Below are 16,060 nucleotides of genomic sequence, written 5' to 3'. Positions count from 1 at the left end.
GAGTTAATGAAGGATGCATCTTGTTACAAAAATGATAATAGGACATTAGAGTCATAATTAATCTTTTAGTACTTTTACTGTTGATTCTTAAGTACATTTGAAGGCAAATACTTTTGTACTTTTACTCAAGTGGAGGTCTAAAGGGAGGACTTATTTTTTACCTTGGGTATTTCTACTTTAACTCAAGTACATGATTCGTGTACTTCATCCACCACTGGAGGCCAGATTCCCAGCACCACCTGGTACTCAAGTACTCTTATACTGCTTAGTGCCTCTGCACCCAAACATTGTATAGTGCTCTGATGGGCATGTAAAAGCTGGCATCCAGCACCCTAGTTTGGTCTTATTGCCCAGTGGACAGTAACAGTCCAGATTCATATTGCTGCCTAGTGCTTACAGGCCAGTGAACTCTAGTTCTATTTCACCTTGTAAAGGAGATCAAAGAGGATAGATCTAAGCCAGCCAGTTGGTTTCCTAACAAGCAGACCTAATAAGTAGACTTGCATATTAAAACTATGTAAACTAGAAATCAGGTAGTCTGGCTCACTTACACACTGAAATAAACTTTACATAACTGCATGCAGTGAACAGTGAGCAAAAACGAAGTCCATTTTTTCTCTGTCATTTTTTTGAGCTACAATTTTGAAAGATTTTTTGCAAGTAGATTATCTTACAACTAATTTGAGTGTGTCAAATATCACGTTGAGTGTGTCAGAATGCAGCAACAAAATGTGCTAGTGGTCACATCCGTTACATTTCAACATCTTTCACGTCTGTTCTTGTAAAGATGTGTTTTATGTCTTCTTCTTCTTCCTGTCTTCTCTTCATGTGTTGTCCAGCATTTTAATTCTTTACATTATTGTTTTGTTTACTGTTCACATTTTTGTTTATTGTTTGTTGTGAAGTCCTATGCACAAAACAGTACATAAGATTAATTTAATCTCTGATATTTAGCAAACCACTTTTTAAAAATTGAAATACTGAGAAAGTCCATCTAAGATGAGTGTGGTAATAAAAAGCATGATTTTGAGTGCTATGGCTCTTTCATTCTGCATAAAAATTGAAATCGCTTTAGTTCAGAGGAAAGCAAGAAGAACAAACTTAAACCTGAAACTGTGTTGTGAACATTGAATAAAGATGACATTGTACATTATTTTAGAAGTTTGTATCTGTAAGTAATAATTGAGGAGAATGATGATGGGAACACAAGTTTAAAGTGTGTTCTCTCTCCTGAGAGTTTACTCTACAGGTGTCTATAATTAGTGGAAGTCGCTCAATTTCAGACGAATGCCAACCAGTGTGTAAAGTTAGTAAATGGAGACATAACGAGAATGACAATGGTCCTAGAACAGAGCCTTGTGGGACTTCATAATTCATTTCAGAACAAGCAGAAAATCTGGCATTTACATTTATGAACTATAAGCTGTAGTGTTATAGACAAGACTGCTACAACCACTAGATCAAGACCAAAAACCAACAAGTCCACTTTTCTCTGTCATTTTTTGAGGTACAGTTTTGAAAACTTTTTTTGCAAGTGGATTATCTTATATCTAATTTCCTCAGAAATAGCATAGATTCCCAAATCAACGCTGGGCAGTGCAGGGTACGCTCCTGGTTCGCTCTCTCATTTTGTCCATTAAATGGGTGTGGAAACATTTACAAAAAGCTCACTTAAGCCTCAAGGAGCTGACAGAAGGCCTTCTAAAATGGCTCACTAACATGTAGTTTCCCTGGTGTCCCCCACTTTCTGGATTATGCTCATCCCAGAGAGCCTTCTGAATAGCAAGAGGCTAGAATCTGTGTGTGGAAGGATGAGTTTAAGACTATATTAGGGAGCAGAGGGGGTCCCCACTGCCCAGGGTATCTTAAGATTCTTGGTCTCCAGGAGATAAATTAGTAAAAAGCAAACATGTCCCAAATATATGCTGAGGTTGGACTGTGACTGATGTCCTCATAGGCCCTACATGCATCAGGGGACCACTGGAACTGGCCCTGGCACTTTTTTGTGAGGGCAGCGAGAGGGGAGATTTCTGAAATATCACAAATGGCACAGGTGTGTGATGATTTGCACATGCGGCTAGCAGTTTCTTGTGCTAATTTATGGATTATAAGCTTCATTCAGGTTCAAAACTTGAGGAATTTGTTTTTCTCTTGATCTATGATATTAAATATGAATTATAACTGTAAGCCTATTGTGCCCTATAAGACTAACTGAAATGAATAAGTATTAAGACAAATAAAGACTGAGTAGTCTAGTAGTCTAGTAGTCTAGTGCTCCAAAGGGCATCACCAAGCTGGCATCCAGCTCTGTAGCACTGCCAAATACCCCAGAGGGCCCCCAAAGCCTAGTGCCCAGCTTCCCAGCACCACAGAGTACTCTAGTACCCTTATACTGCTTAGTGCCTCTGCACCCAAACATTGTATAGTGCCCTGGAGGGCATGTAAAAGCTGGCACCCAGCACCTTAGTGCGAGTGTGTCAGAATGCAGAAACAAAATGTGCGAGTGGTCACATCCGTTAAATTTCAACATCTTTCAAGTCTATACTTGTAAAGATGTGTCTTATGTCTTCTTCTTCTTCTTCTTCTTCTTCATGTCTTCCATTTGTGTTGTCAAGCATTTTAATTGTTTAAAACATTGTTTTGTTTATTGTTTGTTGTGATGTCCTATGCACAACAAGAAGTACAAAAGATTATTTTAATCTTTGATATTTAGCAAATCACATTTTTAAAAGTGAAGCAACTGAGAAAAGAGACTGAGAAAGTCCACCTAAAATGAGTTTAGCATTAAAAAGTATGATTTTGAGTGCTGTGGGTCTTTAATAAATGCTGCATGAAAATTGAAATTGCTTTAGTTTACAGGAAAGCAAGAAGAACAAACTTAAACCTGAAACTGTGTTGTGAACATTGAATAAAGATGACATTGTATATTATGTTGGAAGTTTGTATCTGTAAGTAATAATTGAGGAAAATGATTCTGGGAGCACAAGTTTAAGTGTGTTCACTCTCCTGAGAGTTTACTCTAAAGGTGTTTATAATTAGTGGAAATAGCTAAATTTCAAATGAATGCAAACCAATATTATCTGACTCAAATCTGTGTTTCTCCCACAGACCTGTGAGCATCCAGTCACAGTGAACAGCGGCCTGTACAGTAGATCAATAATACAGTTTGGTCCAGCAACGAATGCTAATATCATGTTTGTGTGTGTAAGGTTAGTAATTGGAGACATAACGAGAATGATAGTGGTCCTAGAACAGAGCTTTGTGGGACATCATAATTCATTTCAGAGCAGAAAATCAGACATTTACCACAAACTATAAGCTGCAGTGTTGTAGGCAAGTCCATTTTTCTCTGCATCATTTTTTGAGCTACGATTTTGAAAACTTTTTGGCAAGTGGATTATCTTATATCTAATCTCCTCAAAAATAGCATGGATTCCAAAATTGATGCTAGGCAGGGCAGGGTTCACTCCTGGTTCGCTCTGTCAGTTTGTCTTTTAAATGAAGGGGGAAACATGACAAAAAGCTGAATAAGGCCTCCAGGGGCTGACAGAAGGCCTTCTAAAATGGCTCACTATCATGTATTTTCCCAGGTGCCCCCCCACCCCCATGCAGTAGGGGTCCACTGGTACTGGCCCTGGCATTTTTTTGTGAGGGCAGTGAGAGAGGAGATTTTCTGAAATATCACAAAGGTGCTAAGCACAGAAAGTAAAACAATAAACTTTTAAAAATGACCTGCCTTTGAAGGAAAACCAGAAAAAAAAAATGGCACAGGTGTGTGATGATTTGCACATGCGGTTAGCAGTTTCTTATGCTAATTGGTGGATTATAAGATTCCTGTACTATTTAGTTACCAAAGGCTTGTAACTCCATTGCTAAAACTAAAGAAGCAAACCTCAGACGCCAAACATGTCTTGACTGATCGACTACATTCAGGGTCACAACTTGACTTTTCTGTTGATCTATGACATTAAATACGAATTATAACTGTAAGCCTGTTGTGCCCTATGAGAGTAGCTGAAATTAATAAGTATTTGTTGACTGTAGTTAAATAAAGGCTGAGTAGTCCAGTACTCCTAAGGGCATCACCAAGCTGGCATCTGGCTCTGTAGCACTGCCAAATACCCCAGAGGGCCCCAAAAGCCTAGTGCTCAGATTCCCAGCACCACCTAATACTCTAGTACCCTTATATTGCTTAGTGCCTCGGCACACAAACATTGTATAGTGCCCTGGAGGGCGTGTAAAAGCTGGCACCCAGCAGCTTAGTTTGGTCTTATTGCCCAGTGGACACTAACGGTCAATTCAGATTCAAAGAGGATAGATCTACGCCAGCCTGTTTGTTTCCTAACAAACAGACCTAATAAGTAGACTTGCATATTAACACTAAGCAAACTAGAAATCAGCTTGTCCTTATCACTTATACACTTAAATAAACTTTACATAACCGCATGCAGTGAGCAGAGACACATGCAGTGAATGTGTCAGAATGCAGAAACAAAATCTGCTAGTGGTCACACCCATTACATTTAAACATCTTTCAAGTCTATACTGACTTCTTATTCATGTCTTCTCTTCATGTGTTGTCCAGCATTTTAATTGTTTACAATATTGTTTTGTTTGCTGTTCACATTTTTGTTTTTTTTTGCAAACCACTATTTAAAAAAAGTTAAATACTGAGAAAGTCGATCTAAGATGAGTTTAGTAATAAAAAGCATGATTTTGAGTGCTGTGGGTCTTTATTAATTGCTGTATAAAAATTTTAATTGCTTTAGTTTACAGGAAAACTGTACAAACAGACCTAATAAGTAGACTTGCATATTGAAACTATGCAAACTACACTGAAATAAACTCTACATAACAACATTGTGCCGCTGGATCATAATGAGTGTGCACGTGTGCTGGTGTAAGGAGCTGGAATGAATTACAGCCATTATAGATTTTATGAATGCTGAGAGTTTATTTTGTTTTGAACAGTCAGAAACAGTATTTCACACTGAGATTAATTTGTGTTCTAAGACAGTATAATGCTTATCTAATGCTTAATCTGCTTTAAAAGAAGTGGAAAAAAGAAAGGAAAGTAATCAGGGGAAAAGGAAAATGTTTTTTTGGCCAGAACTTCCTTCTTGAGGTTTTCAAGATTCTCTCTCTCTCCAGTCTGTAGAAAAACAACATTTAACAGAATTAATTCACATGCTACTCCTTAATGTTGTATTATAGCTAGAGATACAACATATTCATTGATGTAGTTCAGTTCTAATTCTAGAGATCCCATCTCAGCTCCAGGAGATTCACTGACATGCAAAGTTCAGATTCAACTGGAATCACTAAAACTTCTTCTATACACAGTTCAAACTGTTACAAGGAATGTGACTAACTATAAAACATTTTTGAGTCGCAAGAGTAATTGTGCACAGCTACAGTGATGTGAAAAACAGCACTACTAACTATATTTTCAATGGACATTCAAACTCTTAATTTCTGGCACACTACATCTACATTACATTTTCTTCAGCGTCTGAAACAGGAAGCTGGAGCTGAACCCAACAGTGTAGATCTGTGTGGATGAGGACTGACAACTTTAATGACGTTATACCTTTAAACCACAGGGTAGTAAGCATATGTGGCAATACCACACTGGTTCCTCTTGTTCCTGGACATCTTGATGTAGCCTCTATTACCCCACCAAGTACCCCAGCTGCAAAACAAATTACTGTCAGTGTTGGGTATTTATTTTTGCCTTCTTATTAAAGCACAATACTCTTCCAGACTATGTTGCACATTAATTTATGCTTCATACATGCACTGTAAACACCCCAGTTAACTATCCAGCTGCAAAGTAAATGTTGGATATTCATCTTTGTCTTCTGACTAAATTACTTTCCCCTTCTGCAGGGGGTCGCAACCCAAATGTGAAGAAGAGCCATTTAGTCCTTTAAACAAAAATCAAACCACCTTGGGAGCCACAACATTTTATGTCCATTTTACCATCTTGGCTGTAAATATGTGTCAGTATGAGCTAAGGTACTAGTATAGACTAAAAAGAATAACATTAATATAAACAAAAATGCAGACATACTTTGCTCTGCTTTGATATTTAGCTCAGCTATAGCTGCTTTCTCGCATCTCCAGCAGGAAACTGTTCCACAAAAGTTGTCTCTTGTAAAATGTCTCTCAACGTTCGACTATTTGCGAGGCTGAAGTCGTTTCTCATTTGCCAACTTCTTGTTCGAATTTTCCCGTTACACCTTAAATGATGCAGCAGTTACATTCTGCTGTGTCAAGCACCATTTAAGATGTAAGAAGAAAATTTGAACAAGAAGCTGGCGAATGAGACATTAGCTTCATGACTTTATGATATTTGACAGTTTCATGTGGCAGATTAAATCAGGAAACCAGCTGGAGCAATTATAAACACATCCTATTTCACAAGGAGTTGTGATTACTTCCAACTACTTTAAGTGCTAGCAGGGTAAAACTAACTTCTGCTCCATATAACTACTGCAGAAGCGATGACTAAATGTTATAGTAATGTACTATAATGCTCACACACTGGGCTACAACAGACATATCTTAGTTTTCGTGCACCGTCATGACAAATAGTGAGAATAGAAAGTGGATGGAAGCACTGATTTAACTTTAAATAGAGCTAAAATGCTGTATGTGTGGTGTCGCCCTGCAACTGCCTCACATCAAGTAGTCTCTCTGTCTTTGTACAACAGCCATTTCTGCATTATTTCTGTTTTCAAAAGAAAGAAGAACTTTTCTATGTAGCATGAATTTAGTAGACTTTGTTTAAATGTACATAGCTATGCTAGAAGCCATTGCTAACTGTAGCTGTATTCCTAAACAAGGAAGCTAGTTTTCATTAACGTGTTTCACTAACGTGTGACATATTTACAGCATGCCAGCGATTTCTGATTTATATTTAAAGTCTATTTGACAGACCTCATTTAACCTCTCTTTTAGCTTATGGTAGGCTAGCTAATTAACGCCTGTAGTCTGCTAGCCTAGCCTAAGCTAGAAGAGAGGAAGAGAGAGTCTAAATGCTTCTATGAGTAGCAAACTTTAAACCTAGCTGGCTAGCTATGTTAGCGATCTGCCAAACAGCATCATTTTTTTCATGGCAATTTCTGAAGCAATATTTCGGATAACATCCACCTTTCAGTGCTCAATCAAAAATGCGACTCATAGCTAACTTGTATCTTAGCATAGCAGTTATGCTGTGACATTCTGATTTCCATTTTCTGACATAGCCAGCTAGTTATTTGTAATCTGGGAAGAGCCATCCATGTAAGGTCTCTGACATAATGTGTCAGCCAACATTAGCTGCTTGAATCAAGCTGATTATGTAAGAATTATTTCGTTGATGGTTTATTTCCTGCAACAGCTTTTTAAAGTTGAGTAGAAAATTCACTGGTGATGCAGGAAGCTGCTTGATGTCAGCTGGGTAATCCAGTTTGGGATAGCTGTTGTTAGCAATAGCTTCGGGCCAGCATAGCTAGCTAAATAAAAACAGAGTCTATCAAATTCATCCATCCATCCATCCATCCATCATCTAAACCGCTTATCCTTCTGGGTCGCGGTGGGGTGCTGGAGCCTATCCCAGCTGTCATTGGGCGGAAGGCAGGATACACCCTGGACAGGTCGCCAGTCCATCGCAGGGCAGACAGACAGACATACACATTCACGCACTCACACCTAGGAGCAATTTATCACGTCCAATTGGCCTAACTGCATGTTTTTGGACTGTGGGAGGAAACCGGAGTACCCAGAGGAAACCCACGCAGACACGGGGAGAACATGCAAACTCCACACAGAAACGACCCTGGTCACCCGGCCGGGAATCAAACCCAGGCCCTTCTTGCTGTGAGGCGACAGCGCTACCCACTGCGCCACCGTGCCGCCTATCAAATTCATACTACATATAAAAGTTTTTCTTTCTTTTTTAAACAGAAATATTACAGAAATCATTGGCACATTGTACAAAGATACAGAGACTGCAGTAAAAACAAGGCTATCACACACATACAGCATTTTAGTTCTGTTTACAGTTAAATCAGTGCTTCTATCCACTTCTTAATCTCGCTGTTTGTCACGACAGTGCAGGAAATCTAAATTATCTCTGATGTAGCTCAGTGTTTGAGCATTGGAGAACACTACAATAACATTTTGTGATTGCTTCTGCAGTAGTTACATGGAGCGGAACTGAGTCAATGCTTAAACTGGAAGTAATCGTGGCTCTTTGTAAAAAGTCCATTTGTCTTCAAATTATCGTTAGTCTTAAATCTCTCTCTTTGCCTTTTCATTAGCTACTAGATAGACAAGATGTTGTCTGTGTTGCTAAGGTGACTAACAGTCTGACAGCCTTCAGGGTTAAAGGGTGAATTAGCAGTTGTACATTACCTCCAGCATTTAAGACTGCTGTGGAGCCGCAAAAGGGCAGTAAAAGAGCATGTGAACATGTGGCTCCTGAGCCGAATGTTGCCAACCCCTTCGCTACTGTGTCCCTGACAGTAATGTGATCAGGAATTGTCTTTGTGATGTTTACCTGTTCTTGACCAGCCAGTAGCCCTTTCCACGTCTAGTAGTGCCGTAACCAACAAGCAGGACAGCGTGATTCACCTTAGTGCTGCTGCAGTATGGATCATCATACACACCTGCAAATTCAGATTAGAGGCACACAGAGGAGAAACATTTTATTATTCAAAAATAAACTGGCTTGATATTCAGATCAGACACACATCATTTGAGTGACAAAAATGGATTCTGGAAACCATGTTTATATTAATTTAGGGAAATTGAGAAGGAGTCTTTAATGTGAGGTTTGTCAGCAAACTTTAACAAAACAATATAAAGAATAGCATGTGTACGAGTGCATTAATATTTATCTTGATACATAATGTTTTTAATCCCAAATGTGAGCGCTCTACAGTCCTCTTTAATCTGGTAACTGTCAGGCGCTAAGCTAAGAAAAGTTAACTAATTAGTTAACAGATCTTAATATTCAGTGTAAGTCTGCCTGTTAGTAGTTTGTGAGCTGTGAGTTTGATCTTCAAAAACATTTTCACTTTCAGGAATTAAAAGAAATGAAATGAAATAAAAACAGCTCCAGATGATCAGGATAGCGTTAGCCAGGCATTGTATTCTCCTCTCTGACACCTTTCCACCATTTCTTACACTAAGCATTCTGATTTTTTGCCACCACCATTCTCACAGCATTTAATCTGAAGTGTTCTTCCTTTTCTTGACAGAGGAAGAAATGTTTAGAGACAATCACTATCTTACAAGTGGTCAATTTCTTCATATGTGCCTCAACAAAGACAGAATATGGTCGAGAGTACACACGGGACTACCTGACTTGTAGAACTGGAAGCTGTGTCGGGAAACATCTATAGCTACAGAAATAGGTCCGACTGTGGCCACAGCGTTCCTCAGAGCACGTTCTGTGTGACACACCCTTCTATAGCCAGAGCACTTAGCCCAAGCTCTCCATTTTTTAAACTTGCAGTACCCTTCCTGAGGAGAGATGGAAACAATCAGGATGGATTGCTAACTCTCTGGTTCAAAGTTCAGAAAGATACTTTGATACTTTTAAGAAATCAAATTTCCAAATTTTTCACTTCACCCCAAATGTAGATGAACTGTGCCAAAACAAAAAAAATAAAAAATTACTGGCGATATAACAACTAAGACCCCCACCAATTAGCACTGCGCAAAGTGCATGCCAAATCATCACACAGCTGTTTGCTAAACTGTTATAAAAATGGGCAAAATTTATGGACATAATTTATGTGGTTAGCACCATGCTAATGGACATGAAGTTGGCTTTCATTCCTTAATAACTCCATTAGTTTTGTAGCTTTATTGCAAAACTAAAGAAGCAAACTTTAGGCAATTAAGATATCTTAGCTACATTTGGTGTAAGGACAAATGTATCTATTTTTAACTTTTGGCATTATTAAACACTGTAGCCTCACCTTGGCCCGATATGGATAGGTGTACACTGTCTCCAAGCCTCCACTGTACATGATGTACTTGAAGGCCCAGTGCGGCCAACCACCTTGACAGCCACGGTTTCCATATCTCCCGGAGCAGTCCACCAGCTGTTGTTCACTTAAGCGTACCAGCCTCCTTGTCTTCTTGAACATCTGACCCTCTAGTGCTCCCGTCTGAGAGAAAGACATGGCAGAAACAAACACCACAGTTTGAGACTGCTGAGCCACTCTTGGCTGGCTATTTTGAACACCACTGGGCTGTTTCAATCCTGTAGGCATCTATGACCAAATCTTTCTAGAAGACCCAATCTGAATATTAATAAGCAGTGTAAGAGACTAATATCTGAATTTCATGTTCTAGCTTTTCCTGCAGAATAAAAAATATTTCAGATTGACTTTGGTTCTTAAAGATGGATCTAATTAAAAACTGAAGGGACATCCCAGTATAACTACCAAAAGGTAGGTTTACTTGCACTGTCACACATTTTTGGCCGTACCTCTCACTGCTACTTCAACTAATCCCTCCATCCGGTTCTCCCTCTACCTGTTCTTCTGTTACTCACCGCACTGAAGGCCCAGCAGGAGCCACAGTGACTTTGGTCCTTAACTCTGGTCACATAGCCCCTAGCCCTCCAGTCCACATTCCTGGGCCAAGCAGCACCCTCTTCCTGTTGAAGGAATGTACTTTCACTCTCGATCTCAGACTCATTGAAGGATCCCAGGCAGCCTTTAAACATCTGCTGGTACTCCTGATTGTCCTGTTGGAGAAGAAGATGGTGAGAGGATTGTGACAATCCAGATGTCAAGAATGTTTACTGAACAGCACATAATAAACAGAGCTGAAGAAAACATTCAGTGAACCGTGTATGTAAGATCTCACCATATCTGCAAAGCGGTTCATGCCGAGTCTGTAACTTTTGAGGCCCTGGTCAGCCAGCATGTTGTGCTCCAGGATTAGCTTACGATTGTCTAGCCAGACCATCTTACGCTGAGACTCTTCTTCAACTGAACCATAACTCTTACCTGAGAGGAAACATTTTTTATGCTGAGGAAGAAATGGACCTGAACACATCACGAAAAAGTATAAGCTGCGAGTAAAAAAAGTAAAAGTTTCAGGTTCTTCAGATTGATGGAGAATGTGCTGTAGATGGTTCTATATAGAACCTTTTTGAAAAAAAACAGAGCGGCGCAATAAAAAGATAAAGATAAAAACTGGATAAAATTAATAATCATTTTAATTTATAAAAGCAAATACTGTAGCTTAAATCCAACCTGAGCTCAATGCTGTAAGTGAAAAAAATATTTATAATATATAATTTTTTGCTTAGAATATAGGTTTTTGTTTGGTTTTATGAAAGAAGAGTTTCAGTGAAAGACTGTTTAGAATATATAAAAACTACAAATAAAATGTTGAGAGGAAATGTGCAGAGGAATTTAGTAACGACCTTAGTGGGAAAACATCTGTTTTTGATACATTTTCTCATTTTCTGTTACAATTAGTGTTCATTGTCTGTGACAATCAGTGTTTTTACTCTTCTTTTCTTTTGCTTTTTTATTACTTTGTTTATGAGACATGCTGAACATGTTCTTTTTATAGAACCTCACGTTAAAAAGTAGCATTTTCCAGGTGAATTTACAAAAGATTCTGGAGGGACAAAAATCCTAAAACCTCCTCTGAAATGGACGGAACTGCTGGTCTTTCATGCCCATGTGGTTAGTGGTTGTTTTGACCAGCGTTTGATATTTTGCTGGCTCTTTGTAACTTATTTTCCGCCTTGCTGAAAGGATTGTTTGGATTCCTGCATGTTCTATATAGCATTAAAAAGTGTTCTTTGTTACAAGCTTGACATCATCACAATAGCAGAACCCTTTCTGGTGTTATATAGAACCATATACAACACATTCTCCATCAATCTGAAGAACCATTTCACCATGCAGAGAACCCTTTAATCATGGAAAGGGTTTTTGGGTGTTTGTGATTCTGTACAAACAAAGCAAACAAATAAACACCAAACAAATAAACAAATAAACACTTACTGCTCGAATAAATAGAATTTAAAATTAAATTACTTCAGATATATACAGCTAAGTATTATAAATAATAAATGTGATTTTAGTTTAATATGTCTGTCCAATGGAGATTTTGTTATACAGAAGCAGATTTGATGCAGATTTCTCACCAAACTTTTGTTTCCAGGTGTTGAACTCCAGATCCTCCACAGAGACACTGGCTGCACCAGCCACAACCACAAGAGCAGCGACAGCAAGCAAAACCCTCATTCTGCACAGAGTAAGAATGAACAGAATAATTACCTACATTGTAAATAATTTCAGCCTAAGGGAAATAAACAAATACTGTTTAAAAATGTAATAATCCTTCAAATTTAGATCACATAAACTCTTTGAACCAATATTTTTAACCTCTCATTTTTTCTCACAATGCCATGTAGTTTCTGTCCTGCATTAATGTTGGAATGTTGTGAAATGAGTGATCAGATAAAGTGTACAGGATTCAGTAAGAAAGCCATATCATATAAACACTGTTCAGCTGTGATGCTGGAATGCATCCTGATAATGCAGTTTCAGTCGAGCTTTCGGCTTAAAAACAGAATTTTTCACCGCTGTTAGTGTGCCTACACTGAAACTTTAACTGAAACTTTAAAGAGTTAGTGTGTGGACTGCCATAAATTTTGAGTTAATTAAACTTACAGATACAGATACAGATTAATATAGATTTTTGTTCGGTTAACTACTTTTAGAAGTTTCATTAAAATCTAAAAATCTAAAGACAGACTGGTAACTAACTTAAAACTCAGGCCCTTTTTTTAATAGTGCAGTGTCCTAGAATTTTATGTTGATGTTTCCTGTCATCCAGGTCAAAGTCCTTACAATGTATATATATTTTTTTATTTTTCATTATCATTGTATATATATATATATATATATATATATATATATATATATATATATATATATATGTGTGTGTGTGTGTGTGTGTGTGTTTATTTGTCTATTTATTTAGCTAGTTAGTTAATTAGTTAGTTAGTTACTTGTCATAAAGTTCACATATCAGACAGTAGCAAGATAATTAACAAATGCTTCATTTATAATCATATAATTTGTGCAATTCATGTCATAGTGCTTTAGTTATTTGTATCTTTACCTGCTGCCTTTTTCTGTTTCTCAAAAGTAATTTTTTATGATGACATTTTACTGCTTTGTTTTTTAGGTTAGTATTTTTCCTTCAGTGTAAATCCTCAATGCGCTTACCTGTATCTACCTGCTCTTCAGTCGTGAAGCTCTCTGTGTGAGTGGGAGTCCCTCACTGTCACTGGCTTTATGCTGACTTTATCTCATGTTATCTGTCACTCTGATACTCATCTCTGTGCAAAAGATACCGACAGATACATGCTCACCACAAACTTCAACTATCTGAGACAATATGACTTCATGCATTACAGCTGCAGTGTGGAAACCTTAGGTCATTTTAGGCCTTCAGAGAAGACATGATGATTTCTGTGAAATAAAAATAAACAGGTCTACACTGTTCAGTTCATTTTTCTAAAAGAGAATCATCAGTCTTGTATTTAAAATCTATAAGTGTTGTAGTTATAATCGTATTTCACTGTTAAGTTAGTGAATTTGTTGTATTGCTTTCATTGTGGAGCTGGACTGAAGGCCTTACACTACCGACATAATTAGCTAGTGACAACAGAATCACACTTTAATTTACAATGGAATCATGCAATCCTAAGAGATAAAAACAAAACTTATCTGTTAGTGAAAAGTACTGGTCAAATAGCAGTGAATAGCAGTGGTCAAATCACAAGTGGTCAGTGGCCAAATTAACAATTGGTACATTCATAAAAAAGGAACTGGTGAGCTCAGCAACACCAAAAGGCCTGGAAGACCATGAAAGACAATTAAAGTGGATAATGATATTTTTCTTTCTGTTATTAAGAAAAATCCATTCACAATATCAAGTCATCAATTGTCAAAGTCTACAATCAAAAGACTCCTTCATGAAGGTAAATACAGAGGCTTTACTTCACAATCTAACTTGCTAACAATCAAGAATAGAAAGGCCAGATTAGACTTTGCTAGAAAACATCTAAAAAAGTCTGCCCAGTTCTGGAACAAGATTCTTTTGACAGATGAAGCCATAATTAACTTGTACCAGAATGATGGGAAGAGAAGGGTATGGAAAAGAAAAAGAAGGGCTCATGATCCAAAGCATACCACAGCATCTGTGAAACATGGTGGAGGTATTGTTATAACATGAGCATGAATGGTTGCCAATTGAACTGTGTAACCAGTGTTTATTGATGCTGTAACTGCTGATAGATGTGGCAGGATGAATTCTGAAGTGTATAGAGCTACATTTTCTGCTCAGATTGAGTCAAGTACTGCAAAAATGACAGGTCAGTGCTTCATGGTACAGATGAATATTAATCAAAAATTTACTGTGAAGATAAGCCAAGAGCTTCTAAAGACAAAGAAATAGAATATTCTTTGATGGCTGAGTCAGTCGCCTGATTTTGACCCAATTGAGCATCCTTTTAACTTACTTAAGACTAAACTGGATTTCTGTAATTTTTTTCTGTGTGGAGCTTGCATGTTTTTCAGTGTCAGTGTGGGTTTCATTCCACAGTCCAAAGACATGCATGATAAGTGACTTAGAAAATGTGTGTGTGTGTGTGTGTGTGTGTGTGTGTGTGTGTGTCACTGTCTAAATACTTATAGACTTGGCTGTAACACTGTGAATATATAATTTATTTACTATGCTTATGTGTTCATTTTTCAAAAAGTCACACAAAGCAAAGTAGTGTAGTATCATTTAAAAGTATGATGCATGGAAAGCAGGCTGACAAATTTGTCTAAAATAAGGTGAGATTATAAAAAAGGTGTTTGGCTTTTAAGGAAGGGACAACATTTGACTACATTTGATAGTCTGCTGCTCACTAGACCGAAGAGAGTGTTATCAGTGTAGCAATGACAGCTGATGCCATGCTTGTGTATAACTGCATTTGGTGGAAGCATAAATAATGAGAACAACAGTGGTCCCACAACAGATCCTTGCGGGACACCATACAAACAAATAAACAACAACGGAACAAATAAATCTGCCCTTTCTATTTGTAAACTGTCACTTGGAAAGGCTGTTAACCAGGTGCATGCATTCCTATGATTCTAATAAGATTTTCTACCCTCTTCAGTAAGGTGGAGGTGTCACAGCCTGGGCTTGCATGGCTGCTTTTGGAATGGGCTCACTAATCTTTCTTGATGATGTTTCTTATAAAGGTAGTAGCAGAAAGAATTCACAAGCCTACAGAAAAAATCTCTCTGCTAATTTACAGAGGGAATGTAATCTAATTTTAATTGGGAAGAACTTCATTATGCAGCAAGACAGTTACCCAAAGAATACTGCCAACACAACAAAGAACTTCAACAGAGGAAAAAAACAGCAGGTTTTAGATTGACCAGGTCAACTACCAGATATTGACCCAGCTGAGTATGCATTTCACCGGCTTGATGCAATTACTGCAAGTGAGGGATATGCCACCAAGTGTTATTTACTTTACTTTACTTTAAGATCAACTGTTCTTTTATTTTAGCTCACCTAGAAAATGTGTTATTCGCCACCCAAGGTACCATGTTCTGCGTTACACCCAGATGTAAATATCAGGAAATAAAAGCTAAATTTGTATTGTCATCTATTCATCTTTTGATCTTAATCCTTGCATGGATTATTCAGTGGTCTTGTGGACCCACTGCATTATTGTTTTTATTTTTTTTTTTCAAATCAATACAGCCATAACAATTTATGTAAAAATACCAGATGTTTAAAATATCACAAGCGGTCAGCGTAGGGTTCTCTTTTAGCAGCTGTAGCCAGTCAGCAGTCTGTCCATGTTGTCCACCCTCACGCACACACACACACATATACAAACACATACACACACACACTAACAGCAGGCCATGTAACCACTCAGGCCTCCAGGGGCTGACAGAAGGCCTTCCAAAATGGCTCACTAACATGTAGTTTCCCTGGTGACCCCCCCCTTTCT

The 16,060-nt window shown here is 37.9% G+C and overlaps 1 protein-coding gene across 1 annotated transcript; it reads right to left on the bottom strand.

Annotated features, from left to right (window-relative positions):
* Window positions 1-5,074: 5,074 nt before the first annotated feature.
* LOC118823550 (cathepsin L1-like) lies at window positions 5,075-13,306 on the bottom strand. Its single transcript, XM_036593242.1, has 9 exons — window positions 13,263-13,306; window positions 12,173-12,273; window positions 10,873-11,015; window positions 10,556-10,750; window positions 9,975-10,166; window positions 9,351-9,513; window positions 8,546-8,654; window positions 5,591-5,692; window positions 5,075-5,152 (listed from the first exon to the last, which is right to left on the bottom strand). Exons 2-8 carry the CDS (start codon window positions 12,270-12,272, stop codon window positions 5,593-5,595), a joined length of 1,002 nt encoding a protein of 333 aa, XP_036449135.1. The 5' UTR covers window position 12,273; window positions 13,263-13,306; the 3' UTR covers window positions 5,075-5,152; window positions 5,591-5,592.
* Between the last annotated feature and the right edge of the window lie 2,754 nt (window positions 13,307-16,060).

This window comes from Colossoma macropomum, unplaced genomic scaffold (assembly GCF_904425465.1).
Source record: "Colossoma macropomum unplaced genomic scaffold, Colossoma_macropomum, whole genome shotgun sequence".
In the NCBI taxonomy this organism is placed as follows: Eukaryota; Metazoa; Chordata; class Actinopteri; order Characiformes; family Serrasalmidae; genus Colossoma; species Colossoma macropomum.
This window is presented reverse-complemented; position numbering and strand designations above follow the sequence as displayed.